This window comes from Leuciscus leuciscus (assembly GCF_965113295.1).
Source record: "Leuciscus leuciscus genome assembly, chromosome: 2".
NCBI lineage: Eukaryota > Metazoa > Chordata > Actinopteri > Cypriniformes > Leuciscidae > Leuciscus > Leuciscus leuciscus.
In genome coordinates, this window is record NC_138726.1 from 33,468,070 (window position 1) to 33,485,363 (window position 17,294).

General features: G+C 37.5%; 2 protein-coding genes across 5 annotated transcripts in view; one reads left to right on the forward strand and one right to left on the reverse strand.

Annotated features, from left to right (window-relative positions):
* The window catches only part of rnf32 (ring finger protein 32), a 30,781-nt gene extending 18,277 nt beyond the window's left edge, over positions 1 to 12,504 (forward strand). For 2 of the 4 annotated variants that reach the window (XM_082162191.1, XM_082162193.1), the window contains exons 4-8: positions 5,570 to 5,602; positions 5,723 to 5,847; positions 5,955 to 6,063; positions 7,511 to 7,684; positions 9,881 to 12,504. In XM_082162191.1, the coding sequence (XP_082018317.1) occupies positions 5,570 to 5,602; positions 5,723 to 5,847; positions 5,955 to 6,063; positions 7,511 to 7,684; positions 9,881 to 10,096 (657 nt within the window). In that variant the 3' untranslated portion in view covers positions 10,097 to 12,504. The remainder of the gene's footprint in view (positions 1 to 5,569; positions 5,603 to 5,722; positions 5,848 to 5,954; positions 6,064 to 7,510; positions 7,685 to 9,880) is intronic. The other 2 variants (XM_082162192.1, XM_082162194.1) reach the window with 2 other exon arrangements.
* A 2,912-nt stretch (positions 12,505 to 15,416) lies between these two features.
* Positions 15,417 to 17,294, reverse strand: part of lmbr1 (limb development membrane protein 1) — a 32,433-nt gene continuing 30,555 nt past the window's right edge. Inside the window, exons 16-17 of the mRNA XM_082162184.1 lie at positions 16,144 to 16,305; positions 15,417 to 15,598 (exon numbers count right to left, since the gene is read on the reverse strand). Coding sequence (XP_082018310.1) covers positions 15,513 to 15,598; positions 16,144 to 16,305 — 248 coding nt within the window. The 3' untranslated portion in view covers positions 15,417 to 15,512. The remainder of the gene's footprint in view (positions 15,599 to 16,143; positions 16,306 to 17,294) is intronic.

The window sequence follows — 17,294 nt, forward strand, 5'->3', positions numbered from 1 at the left end:
TGAATCTAACGAGACCACTTTTTTTATTTTTGGACAAATTGTTCAGAAGTTAAAAGCAAAAACAGTCATTTTTCATATCTCCGGACCAGTAGGTGGCGCTGTGTCGAAACGCAGCATGTCGCCTCAGGTCATGCTTGTGGTGATATGTACCAAGTTTGTTCTGAATACGATAAAGCGTTGCAGAGATACAGGCTTGTGTCTGTTTTCGCAAGCGTTACGTAAAATTTGTTCGTTGGTTTATCGAAAACGGTTTAACGAATCAACTTGAATTCCATAACTTTTTGTCGGCATGGTCTGGAGATGATCGGTTTAAATTTTCGTGAAAATCAGAGCAACGGCCTAGGAGGAGTTCGAAAAAGTAGGTTTTTCGGAAAATTCTAAATGGCGGAAAAATTTCCATGACGGAAAATGACGTCATAGGGTACAATCGAATCGGCCTGAGCCAAGGGATAAGAGAAAAAAAATTGTTTCTAGCCCTTGTGGTTCAAAAGTTATTAGCATAAACATGAGTGCAACTTTGGACAGTTGGTGGCGCTAGAGGGAATGAGTTGGAGACTCCAAATTTGCTATGCTGATAGTTCAGACTGTCCTCTATCAGTGTGCCAAATTTCATAACTTTCCCGCAAGCGGTTCTTTGTGCTGTCATAGATTCCCAGTCGGAAAAATGAAGAATAATAATAAGAACGGGAACGGATACAATAGGTGCCTACGCACCTTCGGTGCTTGGCCCCTAATAAAGTGAGAGGAGACTTAAGTAGATCAGCACTTACAAGAATATTGAAAATAGTTGATTTGAGAAATATTAATATTATATAAAATATAAAGTTCTGAAGTATTACATTTGTCAGGGTTCGTACAAGGTGCTTGAAGTACTTGAATTTGACCTTTTGAAATTTAAGCCCTGAAAAAACCTTTGAAAACTGAAATTGATTTAAAAAAAACACACAAAAACAATCTTTTCACGCAAAATTAGCACTGCTTATGCGAAATGTCTCTTATCTATATCAGTTGTATAGATAAAGAGACATTTCGCATGGCTATGAGCGTGATATTGCTCATATATTTCCAAGTATATGATACAGCTTTCATATTCTTCAGATCAATCATATATTCATGTGAACAAAAAATGAGGTTGAACAAGGAAAGCGATATCTTTGTCATAGTATCCTTTCAATGGTTAAGGGGGTTTTTCCCATGACTGGGACAGCGCTGGACAATGCAGTGGCGGCTGGTGATAATTATTTGGGGGGGGGGGCGCTTTTTTTTGTGTGTGTTCAAAATTCACTTTATAAAAGACCCATATTTCTAACTTTAATTCATGGGGATAACATGGATAATGTTACATGGTTTAGTGTAAACTTTTTGCCCATATTTTGTAAAATGTAGTTTTAAAAGTAAAAAATTATCATTTTAGCTACTAGATGGCTATAGAGCTCCACTATATGCTATTTGACTAACTGAAAGATATCTTTTCACAAGATTTTCCAGTTGGATTCATATCTAAATATTATGAAATCACAATTCTAACAATAAAAATGTTTTTTTTTTGTACTGAAAATTCAAATAATGTTACATTATGATTAGAATCAAACCTGAAAAAGATAAAAGTTGAAATTTTAGAGTTTATCATTTATTTCAATCATCTTTTTTTCATATAATTTTACAAAATGTGATCTACACTTCAGTTACTAACTGTAACAGAACAGATATGTACAGTTAGATTATATATTGAGTACAAATACATGACATGAACAATGCAATGAATTGAACAGCATAACAAATAAGCAAATAAAGCCAGCCACCTCCGTTTCTCATAACAAGCGCGGGTGAAGCGCCGGGTGTAGCTTCGTCCTCTGTCACTGGCCTGCTGCTGGATCTGTAAATCGGGTTGGTCCGGTCGGACCCTTTATCCTTTTTTTTCTTCCAGCGAACGCCTTGTGAAAGGTTTTTTTTTGTTGTTTTTTTGTTTTGTAAATCAATGACAGAATTTGATTTAACTTCTGCCATTCTCTCTACGAAAATTATCAGCATAGCAAGGTTTAGACGGAGTCGGAGTGACGGTGTCGCCTGCGCTGCCGCGCACTCGCACCATGACTCGCACTTGCAGTAGTGGCAAAGAGCGTTGAGTTGAATGGCAGGTGACGAGAACCAATCAGATTGGATAAAATAACATGTATCCAATTCTGATTCGCCAGGGACGCAGCGACCTGCGTCCGGAGGAGAATCTTTAAGAAACCAATTAGAGACCAGCTTCAGGTCACATGCTGCCCCGAAAATTTAAGGACTCCATAGACATTTGGCACTCTCTGGTTACTTCCGGTTTCTGGACTGGCTGCAGTAACACGTCTCTGTCCATGCGGGGGCGCTCGCAGGCGAGTGCAGAATGAATGGAGGTCTATGGCGCTATACCCCTCAAAATCCACTTTTCTCAGGATATAATTTTTTGTCTAGTAATTTGAATGTTGTATTCGAAAGGAGATGCAAAGAAATTACACATTGCTGGGTGTTAGATTTTTTAGAGTCACTTATTTGCTTTAAAAAGTCTTTTAAAATGTCAATGACGTCATACACATCGTACGACCAGAGATACTGCTTTACGGCAATCCTTCAGTCACTTTGGTGCTTTCGCGCTCTGCACTTTCTTTTCTCTCGAGGCATCGACAACACAGCTGACACGGGTAAATACACGTGCTAGAAGAGTTTTTGTTTTGTTTGTTTCTGGTCCCGCTTCGGATGCCACGATGCCATCAAGCGGCATCTCTGGTCGTAATCAGTCCTTCACTGACCAATCAGCATTCATTAGCAGAATGCTAGTGTGTTATGGGCAACAACAACTCAACCTGTAAGAAATCGAAAAGACATAAGTACTCGTTCATTAAATTTTCGACCTATAACCCATGTTGAACTTGCAAAACCTACAATAAAATCTGAGATTTCTCAACGGCAATCGGGTGAAAGAGACAAATTTAGCAGACTCCCATTCAGTCTGCACTCGCCCGCGATCACCTCCAGTGGAATTCTAATGGAACTGCAACCAATATCGATACAATGGGGCTAATAGGAAGTGCCAAGGCTCTCCGTAGACGGGCTCTGATGAAACTTATTGAAAAACATAATAAAGAAAATAGTTAACCGATTAAAGCCAGTTTTTATTAAATGCCGAGGCTCTTACTACTTACATTGTATGAGTAAACTATTTTATTTTTAATTTTTATTTCATTTTTATATCATATTGTATACATGTATATTTCAAGCGGGAAGGAAGTCGACCGGAAGTTGAAGCCGGCCGCGTGCCACCATCTTGTAGCAGAACTTCACCTGCTGTTAGCATCCCATTGACTCCCATTCATTTTGGCGTCACTTTGACAGCGAATAACTTTACATCTGAGGCGTTTGAAGACTCCATTTGTCCATTATTTATTTCTAAATAAACACGACAATGTATAAAATGCTCCATTACCTTGTAGCTTACGTTATGGCCCCGTAAAAACAGTTTTTGTAAAAGTAGGCTAACGATTGCGTCATATCCACACGGCTCTCTGTCGCACAGTAGAGAGATTACCATATTGACGGGAGGAGAAGCTCGCGGGCAATTGGGGAGACGTGGAGGCAAAATGACAAAATAATGAATCAGAATACCTAGCAAAAGTTTCTCCTGCTCGTAGCTCATGGACACCTCCTACTCACGATCTCCGTCTCTGCAAGATTCGGAGGGGAATGATTCAGATTTCTCATGCCACAGCCACTAGAAGACAGACGGGTTGCTCACGTCACATCTACGTCGTCAAGCTCAGTTTGAGTCTGCGCGTCAGGAACGGAAGTCCTTAAAAATCGCCGAAAATGGGCTTCACTTGCCTCAATTGAGTTCCAATCATAGACAGTATATAAACTGGACACAGCGACCCCATTGGATTCAACGGAGACAAGTGAAGTCAAATAGAAGCACTAACTTCCTGATGGTCGAGCGTACTGCGCAGACTCAAACTGAGCTCGACGACGTAGATGTGACGTGAGCAACCCGTCTATCTACTAGTAGCTGTGCCGAGAGAAATCTGAATCATTCCCTTCCGAAACTTGCAGAGACGGAGAGTGTGAGTAGGAGGTGTCCATGAGCTAGAAGCAGGAGAAACTTTTGCCAAGTATTCTGATTAATTACTTTGTCATTTTGCCTCCACGTCCCCCCGATTGCGCGCGAGCTTCTCCTCCTGTCCATACGGTAATCTCTCTACTGTGCGACAGAGAGTTGAGTGGTTATGACGCAATCGTTAGCCTATTTTTACAAAAACTGCTTCTACGGGGCCACAAGGTAAGATACAAGGTAATGGAGCATTTTATACATTGTCGTGTTTCTTTAGAAATAAATAATGGACAAATGGAGTCTTCAAACGCCTCAGATGTAAAGTTATTCGCTGTCAAAGTGACGCCAAAATGAATGGGAGTCAATGGGATGCTAACAGCAGGTGATGGTCCGCTAGCCAATGGCGGCGCCCGGGGCTACTTCAAAATAATATGAAACCCTGCCCCCCTGGTTCCAATGAGATGACTCTGTCCATTTGGTATATTTCTGGAATTTTGATGGGGGCGACGCCCCAGCGCCCTCTATTGACAAGCCGCTAAGTGAAGCGTCAGATTCAGCTTCACCCCGGAGCCACTTTGCTTGTCAGTTGCGCCTTATAAGGTGTTGTTCAAAGTTAAAATAATATCCTGGTTTACAACCTTGCTTTGTTCCAGAATGAATCAGTGTTTTTTTAATGAATGGTTTAACTCACTCTTAAAGTCCCTTGCCGCCACCTACTGGCATAACGACGTAACCTGCACTGAAGTAGTTGATCAGACAGTTTCTCAATACCAAGTATGTCAACATTATAATAGAAGATATTAATTATTGAACAATAATAGCCATTCTAAAATATATATTATTAAATAAGCTGAAACGTGTATTTTCGATACCTTATATCTGTAATTTGTAAATGTATAATATAATACATAATATAAATATATAAATGTAATCAAATCCTTAAACAACAATATTTATACTGCAAACAAGTCATTAGATTGCAATATAATTGCATTGTTTGTAATTATTTACAAAGAAATGCTTTACTTTTTACAAATGAAATCCTGCTATGTTTTCTTCTGTTATTACATCTTGTATAAGAAGTGTATGCCCACTTTCTATTGCTCTTCTATGCAATGAAACTTCTAGGGCTTGTTCCCAGTTGCCACCCACAGTCATTGCATATATTCACTGCACTTTATTTGTACCATTTTGCTTTATATATGCTCCTAGCTGGCGTTTCTGGTGGCTTACCATTCCAGAATAACCTTGCCACCTTGTTCAGTTCATTATCATGCAGTATTTATTGAGAACTCTTTTCAGCCTTCTACATTCTCACAGTACATTAAAGCACTGTTTTATGGCAGAGTTTAATAGGTATAGATATACCCGTGAACAATGTACAACACATGCTACATTTGGGAAAACATTATACTAGATGATTTTATAGAGTCGCTCCTTAAAATAGTCAGGACAGCATGTTTAATGATTTTTCTTGTGATGTTTGTATAGGTCCTACTATCCTGTTCCCATGTATTTCACTACGTAAGTCACCACAGATCCTTCCAACATCATGAATTGTCATGGAGCTTTAATAACACCTTATGGGAATCACTCTGAGTGATGGTGATTTGGTGATTAGCCCATTTGTGCCACTAATTTCAGGTGTGTCTGAAGTCTTTTGAGAAGTTCTCAGGCAGGAAGAGCTGCCCGATGTGCAGGAAGGAGCAGTATGAGACTAGGGTGATCTATGATGGTTCTCGGCTCTATCGAGAAAAATGTGCTCTCAGGTAAAGATGTAGAAGTTCATGAAGTTTGACAATCTACATTCATCTAAATAGCTCCCAGGTCTCTAAAATGAACTTGTAACTGTTTTCTTGTGTTTCAAAAATCTCAGAATACAGGCTTTCTGGCGTGGCTACCATGTTCGCAAATGGTACAGCAACATAAGGAAGCACGTACCTCCGAAAGACCAAAAATTAAGACGAAGATTCTTTGAAAAAAAGGTAACACTAATTGAGATATTTTGACATTGCTGATTGACATTTTGACACTCTTCTATTCAATAACGTTTTTTTAAGTTGATTAATTAGATTATGGTATTCATATATTTACACTTTTCTTGTTCGTCTGTAATTTTTTTATTTGTTATTGATTATTCTGCAAAATGAAAATCCAAATGAAAATAATTCTTGCTAATTAATTTGGTACAAGATTTGTGAACAGTTTAAAAAAAGATGTCTTTTCCTGTTATTTTCCGTGGCGGTTTCATGCACCCTTTGACCCTTCAGAGTGCAGGATACTGATAGCAGGTGAAAGTGGTTAGAGGCTGTTGGTCAGGGACCTCACTGACACAGACCTCTGTTCTTGCAGCCCCCTCATTATCCCACAGCCCAGGGAAAGCAAAGGTTGCCATCTAGTGAAGCAGCAACTGTCAAGTCTTGGTTACGGCTCTGGAACTGACAACAGGATTACAGAGTCCAAGCAATACAAGCCATATTCTGAAACTGCTTTGAAGAACAGAGTGTTCTTATTTAAAAGTATTCCGATTCTGTAACCCGTGACAGTATTGTATACCTTTGGGGGATCCCAAATCTATTTGAATATTTTCTCTTTTTTTACATTTGTCTGCTACTAGGGACTCAGTAGTTGCTGAACAACTAATATCCAAATGCTATCTCAGTCATTTTTTGTATTCCCTAGGAATCAGACCCATAATCTTGGTGTTGCTAGTGCCATGATATAACATTGGCAAAATATTATGTGGATATATTATTTTTGCCATGTTACTTGTGAATGAGTTCATAGTATATTTCTAGTGCTTGTCTGTGTTTCTCTAGACCTTTGGCACACCAGGAAGCAGTTAACCAGCTAAACAATATGGAACAAAAGAGAGAAAGAATGTAGTATGCTTATCACTTTGCTTTTAGATAGGTTTTCAATCAACTAGTCATTCTTTTTTTCTTCAGGTACCTCACTAAGTCAACATATTAGAAAGTTAAATTGGTGACATTAAGATTGATTGTACCTGCCCTCTCTTTTCCCTGAATGTGAAGAGGCAGAGTTCACATTGCCAAGTGTTGTTTGTCCTTCTTTAGGAAGGTCTACGTTTGAACTCTGTGGAACGCTTAACGTCTGTTTAATTACTGATCAAATACAGCTATAAAGAAACCACTGATGTCATTCGGTGCAATAGCGGCCACAGGATGTGTGTGTGTGTGTGTGTGTGTGTGTGTGTGTGTGTACCTGTGCATGCTTAATCTTGCAGGTCAATTTCTGGGATTGTCCAAAAGTTTCCTTCATACATCCATTCATATTGCTATTGATCTGGCTGTTAACATCCTTTCATTGTCAGTGTAAGATTCAGAATTGATTTATGTTATGATGGAACATCAGTTTGCCTTGTCAAGTCTGACCAAAACCCATTTTCGTGTCATTTGTTTCCTTAATCAGTTTCAGGAGATGAACGACAGCTTGGTGCAGTCATGCAGCACAGACGTGGAAGCATTCCTGAACGATATCGATCGATCGGTGGCCATGAGCCACGACATCCTGCGCTGCTTCGACAACAAGTACACGAGTGTTTCTGAAATGGAGGATAAAGACTGGCTGGAAGCTCAAGAGAAGGTTAGGAATAATGCCGCTGCTCCTTCACCTACACATGCAGACGGAGACTGAAATACCAGAGTACCTTTATAAAAGAGCAGTTCGTCAATGCCTCTAATCCCTCTCTGCAGTCGCTCCTCGGTCCTGCCCTTAGCCCGACATGCCGCCACCTGTCCCAAAACGCTCGAGCCGCACTGACAGCACAGATGTTCCAATTCAACAGTATCAAACCCTCCATGAGATGATTGTTTACCTTGCTAATGAATGAGCAGAAATAATCCACTGTGTTTACTAAAAAACACAAGCTGTGTGGATAATGCACGCCTAGCCTTTCATTACATGCGAGCTGAAGAAAAGATTTGGCATTTCAGTGGGTCTCATTGTTATTGTGTTGAGGCAGCCAATGGCGGTGATCCACTAAAAAAGAAAATGCTCATTTTTTATCTTCTGGATGAGAGGTCGGGAGATAACTTGAGACTCAAACCTAGAGTTAGCAGAGTTCAAGTCAGAACCAACCCATTCCCACCCAGGCAAACAGAACGAACAATTATGAAACGCTCTTGTGCAAAGCAATTGGCCTTCGCTGAATAAAGGAAGCTGACAGTCAGTTAATGATTATGGCTGCACACCTACCTTCTGTTAGACTCAACTGAATCTCAACTGTGATATGAGCTGCACACAGCGGTCATAAATCTGCTAATCATTTTCCCCTGATAATATAACAGGAAAACACTCTCACGGAACGAGGCGTGTGTCTGTTCATGACTGTGACATGGAACATCAGCATTTCAGAGGCCTAGAAAACAAATGATTCGCTTGTTAACTCAAGGGAATAATAGAAGAATATAGTTGGATAATTAAATACCAAATAACATTACACTACCGGTCAAACGATTGGAATAATTAAGATTTATTTTAAATGCAGTTGAAAGAAGTCTCTTTCAGCTCACCAAGGCTGCATTTCAATAATACAGTGATAATGAGATATTATTTCAATTTTAAATAACTTTTTTCTATTTGAATAGATTTTTTAAATGTATTTTTTGTGTGATAAAGCTGAATTCTCAGCATCATCATCCAGTCATCAGTGTCACATGCTCCTTCAGAAATCAGTCAATTTGCTGCTCAAGAAACATTTCAATGTTGAAAATAGTTGTGCTGCTTAATAATTTGGAAACTGTGATACAATTCCATTCAAATTTTTCCATTCAAAATGTTAAGCAGCAAAAACTGCGTTCAACATTGAAAATATTAAGATCCATTATTAATAATTGAGTACCATTAGTAAATTGATAATAATTGAGCAGCAAACCAGCATATCAGAATGATTTCTGAAGGATCATATGACACTGGAGACTGGAGTAATGATAATGAAAAATACAGCCGTCACCACGGGAATAAATTATATTTTAAAATATATTAAAATAGAAAAACTGTTATTTCACAATATTGCTACTCTTACTGCATTTGTAATCAGCTTTGGTGAGCATAAGATACTTTTTTCAGAAATATAAAAAAAAACGTTATTATTCCAAACTGAACAGTAGTGTATAGATATTTGTCCCACAGTTAACCAGGGGACATCTAGAACAACTTGGCACTAAGCACGGTACTGTCAGTTTCATTCATTCTAAGTGATAGTCAGTTTGAATTTTCAGTTAGTAATAAAAACAAAGATGTAAATGGATATAGGTCAAAGGGCATTTGATCAATAGATGCATAGCAGCAATTTTGATCATCTTTGTATCTGAATAGCAACTGATTCAGTTGCACCTACTAATGGCTGGTGTCAGTGTCACAGTGGTTTCTTACCAGCATAAATCATTGTGCATTTTGAATGGTTATAGTCTCTTAAACGTCAAGAATTGTCCCTGATAACACATTTTATGGGTGATGGACAATTCATTTTCGATCCTATTAGACAATTGGTTAAATTTGCAAATGGATGCTGGATGATATATATGATGTCGTTGACATTTTAGCACCTTCTTGAAAGCAACTGGATGGGTATATATGCATTTGAAGCATTATCACTGTAATTCTCGCATAAATCATTAGCAGGCAGCATTACTGTTTGTTCTCACATACTTAGTCTGATTACTCACGGATCATGTTTTCCACTGGGAAGCTCTTTCCTGGTACTGAAATTACTTTTTTGAATTACACAATCTCCTCAAAATTGACACTACAAATGATTATTTTTCTTGTTTCCACTAGGCTGTCCAGCGAGGCGTTCAGGACTGCCCCATTTGCCTGAACTGCTTGAGCTCACACAACGGCTCATCAAAGGAAGACAGAAATGTCCTATTATTGTCCTGTTCCCATCTCTTCCACAAACCCTGTCTGCAGGCCTTTGAGCTTTTCTGCCAGGAGGTGAAACCCAAATGTCCTCTCTGCCGGTCACACTACGCTAAAATGCTTGTTTTGAATTGAAGCTCACTATATTTATTACATAGTCCTGGTGTTTCAGTGTATTTACTTAAAGAGACTAATTAAACTTCCCCCACATCAGTTAAAATGTGAATTTGTGGTTCTACATTATGATACAGTCCAACAAAAATTTTAATAAAATAAAAATTGTGTCAAAACCACAAACTTTATTGTAAAACTGAAATTAAATACAAAGTAACCTAAAGATAATCTGAACATTTTGCTTCACAAACAAATGCAATTAAACACTAACCGGAAAAAGAACATTCTGGAAATACATTCACACATATAAAAGAATCAACAGGCAAAAACAGAAACAGAATTAATCTTTCCCTTAGAGCTGAAAATGAGAATTCAAATGAGACCAGACATTGCACACCACAGACATTTAACCTATGATGAACAAACAAGTTGTTTTGGTGTGTAGACAGGCCACTGTCTAGTGAAACGCTGTCTCTCAGAGTTTGACAGATTGATGAACCAAAAATACCACAGCATCCTCGACGTAGTGTGTAGTTTAGTAGCTCAACAATGTCGTACAGACGATGGGATTGAGGATTGGAAAGAGAGATGAACAACTGAAGCAGAAGAACAGAGTATGGAATGACTAGGCTGTTTTCTTTCACAGTTAATTCTAGTACATCACTGCAAATGCCTCTATTTTGAGAAACACACCAACTAACACACCAGTCCTTGTGCTGCATAAAGTAGGACCAGGTGTGAAGCCTGGCACAGCAACATCCCTCAAAAAGCCAATTAAACTAAAATAGAAGTAACAAAAGAGTAGAATTTAGCATCTTGTCCAGACAGTATTGATAGGTAATGACACAACATGTTCTGGCATTACAAACTTTGTGCAGACAAAAGTAATACAGACACACACACACACAAAATATTAAAATTAAGTCTAAAAGCTTACTTCAATGACACAATTATTGACAACATGCACTTATTCACCAGATATTTTCTTACAAAATATTCTTTGTGCAAATCAACAGGAGGAAAAGGTATTTTACGTGAAACTTTGTTAAATCCATGACAATAAAAATACAAAAACAATGCATCATATTGAACCACAGAACCCATTTTTGAGGTGTCAATTTTAAATGACCATTTCACAGGCTTTGAACTCAAAGTCCCTCATTTGAATCCTTCAACTTTCCACAAAATACAATATATTTCTTAATGTATCCTCCCCAAACATTAATATTCCATATCAGAGCCCTGACAGGTTCTTTTGCCTTTGGCCAGTTTGAGTTAAAAAGACGCACCCAGTCGTTTTGGTATGCCATGTTATTGACAAGAGGGATTCACAGTGAATTAGTCAATAAAAAGTTACACACACTTCACTAGGGATGCACCGATATGAAAATTTGGCCGAAATTTGAAAGCCGATATGGTGACCAATAAATCTAAACCTAAATCTACATTTTTATACAATTCTTGAGAGCCTGATTACAAAAACAAAAGTCTCACCATTAAAAGCCATGTCCCAAGCACTTCAACATCAATCAAACATATACAGTTCAGTAGCTTAGTTTGAACCAGTGCAAGTTTTAAAATTAATTTACACTTCTATGGCCAAATTTCTTTATCAAAAAAAAAAAAAAAAAATCTATTGCCATACAAAATTAATAAAATACTTCCTAAATAATGCAAACTAGTCATTGGACAACATTACTTGTGTATAAAGAATAAAAATACATATGCCATGGATAAATAAAATGGAATAGCCAACGCGCGGACAATAATGAAATGATTTTAATTAAACCATATTTTTGATGAAAATAATACGAGAAAAACAAAAATGCTACTTATTATTAATAATGCATCACTGTTTTTGAAAAGGAAACATCTAAAATTAATATTATTGTTTCAAACAGCCTTGCTATTTGAGCTGCGTGCGCTGAAGCTGAAAAGCTGAATGGGAAACTAAAGCGCTTTAAGCCTACATGAGATTAATCAGATATTTATGCTACATAAACATAATATTACAAATTATATCTGCACAAAATGATGCAAATGCACAAGTGAACATTAAGTTATGTGCTAGTATGAATGTGTAACTTGTGGACACGCTCTACCCGCAACAACGCGATGAAACTTGGCAACTAAACCCAATGAATTCACAACGTTTATTTACAATAGTGTTCTCATTATAATGTTATGTAATATGACAGTCCCAGTCATAGTTATTAATGTCATGCATTGCTGTTTAAGCTGCACGTGCTGAAGATGATCACCGGCACGCTTTACTAACCCCTTAATTCTTAACCAAATGCATTCTACATGAGATAAATCAGATATATACACAAAATAAACATATTACAACTTATAATTGCACAAACCAAAAGGCTGCAGATGCACAAGCAAACTTACAGTCATGATGAAGGTGCAACTCTGCTGTGGATGCGCTTTTCCTGTAACAATACACTAAAACACGGACGTACAAAGAATTTCCAACATTCTTTCGCAGTTTTGTTCACTTCTCATTATAATTTTATGTAGCCTATAAGACAGACTTGCGCTGCACATGTTGCTCTTAACGGTGTCCTTTTCGAAGTGATTCCAATCATATTTCAAGCGATTCAAACCCATCATGGCAAACAGTGCGCATCTGAAGTGTCTCAGATGAAGGAAATAATACATTATCGGCTTTAATCGGCCAAAATTTCGTATCAGGTCGACAACAATAACATTAAAAAGGATCATATATCGGCCGATACCAACATGGTGGCTGATATATCGTGCATCCCTAACAGTCTGTCTCACTCTTTCACTCATTTACACATCTCACAGCTCGTCTCCCCAAAACAACAGGAGACGAAAACGGAAAAAAGCCTAGAAAGCCTGTTTAAGGCATCAGAGGTGAATTTTTTTTTTTTTTACAATAAACAAATGCTGAGAGACTAATTGTCTGGCCTTTTCCACAAAAAGCATAGTATGAATGAGGCTCAAGAACCTGTTTCATATCTACATTCTACAAAAATAAAAAGAGAAATATACTGTATATACATGTACATACATAATTTACATTAGTATGAGGCTTCTCATAGTTAAAGAGACGATGAAGAGTAAAACAGGATGTCTATGCAGCTTTACATCAAATGTTCTTTTTATGGTCTACATATTCTTTTTAGCCTGTTGGTTTTGTCCTCAGAATGGGAATGTTTGGAAACTATACAGAGCATATTGTACAATAAATGCGTGACCGGTAACATTTCAACAAAGTTCAAATTAAAGCAAAACAATAAAAAAAAAAGTTTCTATGACACTGTATTTCATTGCCCTTCAATAAGTCCTGCTGCTTTCTACTGTCTCAGCTCGGACTTCACATTCACTTCACCGCACAATAAGCTTTATTAGGCATGTACCCGGCTCGTGTGGCTCTGCAGTCCTGTTTCCACAGCCTTTATATACACAAGATCCTACATAATGTAAGAGTGTCACCTCTAATCTGCATATGCCAGTAATTCACAAGGCCAAACAGGCTAAGCTGGAGAGCCAGTGGAAAAACATTTAATGCTCATGTATATAATTTAATGTTCATAATAAATCTTCCATTTGCAAAAAGCAAAGCAGCCTCAGAGGTACAGACTAGATGTTTGAAGGCTGTTTTGCTAGTGATGCTGAAATAAGGCAAACAAGCTCTGCAGCGATAACCAAGTTCAAAGAATGTATGTTACTGGTTATATCCTCTCCCAACAATGGAAAAATAAAAAAAATCACTTTGTGTAATACATGTAGAATAGCATAGTATCAAAGGTTCTGGAGGAAGTAGCAGCAGATTTAAGAACAGGAATCTTAATCCCAAGATTGTGCCTCACCTTCCTCCAAAATATTTGGTGCAGTTTTACTACTATAACAACAGAGAAGCATTCTCTCTTCAGTCATTTCATTTTTGTTGCCTCCCTAATTCTAGACTGGTAGATTACAATCCATTTAATGTGTCAAATCATTGAGGTGATATTACTGAGAGTGACTGGCAGGTCGAAACATTCCTCAACACAATCTGCCGCAACCAATTCAAGTAAACACAACAAGATATTAAGCTGGTTGTTGGTAGTGACTCGAACCCATAATGTCCACTTCTGAACTTTGCCTACCGATGGAAACAAGAGCAGTTGCAGTGCAAATAGAAATTTGGCAGCTAGGATCCTCCACTGATAGTAACATTCCAATACTACCCAGAATATGCCAACATTTTGAGTAAGGCACATGTTTGGGAGTTTCCTTGTCAATTCCCATTACTTAATTCTGTCACATCCAACAAACCTGAATTGTCACAGTACAGCATGAGGAAACAGATCATAATGCTTCCTCATTTATAATTGATCATCTAATAAATAATAATTGATCATGTATGCATAAATGAATGTAAACATATTCAATGGCAGACACAGAATAACAATACTTTATACGTCAAGCAAGACATTTGACATATGGACCAATTCTGAATATTGATTCAGAACCAATTCTGAACCAAACTTTCAGAATATTTGTCAGAATATTGGGCGATCACATTTTGCTTGGATATTATCATGAACTGATTTCGTAATGAGTGCCATTTTAATCAGAACCAGTCAATTTTGTATTAAAATATTTGAAACTATATAAATGCACTCAATGCAACAATTTCTTTCCCAGCGCCAAACTTCAAAGCTCTGCAATTCTTAAGGTAATATAGTTTAATATTAGCTCTAAGATTACATGTAATAATGGCGCCTCTCCAGTCGATATCAACAAAGTTTATATTTCACTTGTGTGCTGTTTTTACGTGAACTGCTCTTGTGGCCTAAACCGGTTTCATGTAACAAGTTCTATTTAACTTAACAAAATACTGTAAAAAAAAAAAAAAAACTGGCCACAAAATGTACAATAATTCAGGAGAAAAATGATATGCCCTAAATGAGATTAATGCATGTGAAATTCAATCAGCTTGGCAAACAGCTTAATATTTCCACTAATCAAAGAGAAAGTATTGATGATAATAATAATACCCCATTGAAGGGTGCAGTCAAGAGGCCTTTTAGATGTGCAGGTCAGCATGGAAATAACATTTTCTCACCTGAAATGAAAGCATTTACAAGCTGAACAACAAACATTGACAGAAATTAAATCATTGTGAATCTCAGATTGGTTTCAGCTGGAAGGATTCTGCAGTGAGTTTCAGTGGCATGTACAACTGTATAGTAGACTGACTGCTCACATGAGGTGATGGACACATTCCACACGTCAGGTAAACACTTGACACTAGAAGCATCTCACATTAATATCTTTTCCTAATGATCCCTTTTCTATTTTTTTATAATTTTTTTATTAATGCTTTCTGACTGTATACTGCTATATTCTTAAAATGAAAAAGCCAACTGTATACACATACGCGTGTTTGTGTGAGAATGTCTTGATGATTTTTCTATCACAAAGTTTTCTGATGCCCGTTGACAGCATGTTTCCCTGACTCTGTATCCGTCGTACTGTTTGACAGATTCAATTTATCCAGACCTGAAACCAAAGAAAAAAAAAAAAAAAAGAATTTGAAAGATTCAGATTTGATCTCCTCTTCTCTCACTCTCTCTCTAATAGACAAACTAGCATTTCAGATCCCAAAACTACAGTAGCCTATGCATCATCAATCAGTGGATTGCTCTGAATACAAACAGACAGAGACAGGAGTCCAACAAAAGAGATGTAGAGAACCGGAATGGGGGGGAAATGTAGAGAACACACATTATGTAAAAAATACTTGTTGGTTTAACTTAAATAAAATAAAAAATTGGGAACCTAGCTGCCTTAAAATTGAGTTCATTGAAATAAATTTTTTTAGTTAATACAAAGAAGATTAATTTAATAAACAGAAACTCAAAACATTGTTATCTGAACCACATTAATTATCTAAGTTGATTTGACAAAGGTAAAAAAGTTGTGATAATTTTATTTAATTTTTTTTACAGTGCAGAAATGAGGGAAATGTAGAGCAGAAAGAAATTTGGAGGTTAAACTAAGATGTAAGAAGTCATAATAGAATGAAGTCAGGCAGAATACATTACCAAGGGCTTTGAGAAGTTCCTCTCGCACGGCAGACGTGAATTTTCGGACCAGACACAATGTGGTTACCACAGCAAACAGAAGATTGTATGAAAGTACGATGTAAAAATTTCCAAGCCAATTAAATCGTCCGAAATCACCCAGGAGATCAAACCTTGTTATTCCTGCAGAAAGTGAGACACAGAAAAATGGTTCTCAGATTCTCTAGTTTTTTACTCTACTATAGCCTACCACCTCTTTCCTATAATCAACAAACGGGCTGCTGAACAGCAGAACAGACAATTTTGCATTACACCAAAACAATATCACAAAGATTCTTTTTTTTCCTTTTCTTTTTTTTTACAACCCACAATTCTCAAATTATTTTTATTTTCTCTGAATTAACGGAATATCAAACAAAAGAACCACAACCACATGCACAAATCAGTGAAATGAGAAAGTAAACTCATGATGAAATATATGTGCCACGACTGTTTATTTGGGTTGGAGATTCTTAAAAGGATTTGGCATTTTAAGCCCGGGACACACCAAGCCGATGGACGGCTGTCGGGCAGTTTTTGTGCGTCGGCCGACTACGTTTTCTCAGTGTGTTCCGCACCGTCGGCAGAAATTGGTCCTCGCCAGCTTTTTTTCGGCCGATTCGACATGTTGAATCGGCATCAGGCCGTGAAGGAGGAAACTCTGATTGAGTCAGTGCACGAGAATAATAGCAAAACAGCGAGCAAAGAAGTCAAAACAGGACAGATAGCTGTTCTAATGTTACATCATCTTACATGAGTGTTCCTTGGCGAATATTTCAAAATTAACATGAGTGGAGTGGAATAAAGAAAGATATTCAAAACGGTAAGCACGCACTGCTTTGTTTATGGTTTGTGTATCTGCAGCGTCGGTTTCCCTTTTTGAATGACGAATATAGATGAATGTATCTTCAGAAATAGACAGTTGTCTCATTTACACGCAGGCGCAGAACACGCATTCTACCAAGACGTGATAAAAAGGAGGCAATTCTGAAAGACACTTAAATGACTACAACTCCATCTCTATCAGATAACAACACCTAAGATAAGTCTGCCACTTACCATCTGCTGACATATTACAGTTAGAATGAAGTTTGTTTATTGTTCATCATATATATATAAATATAGCCACAGGG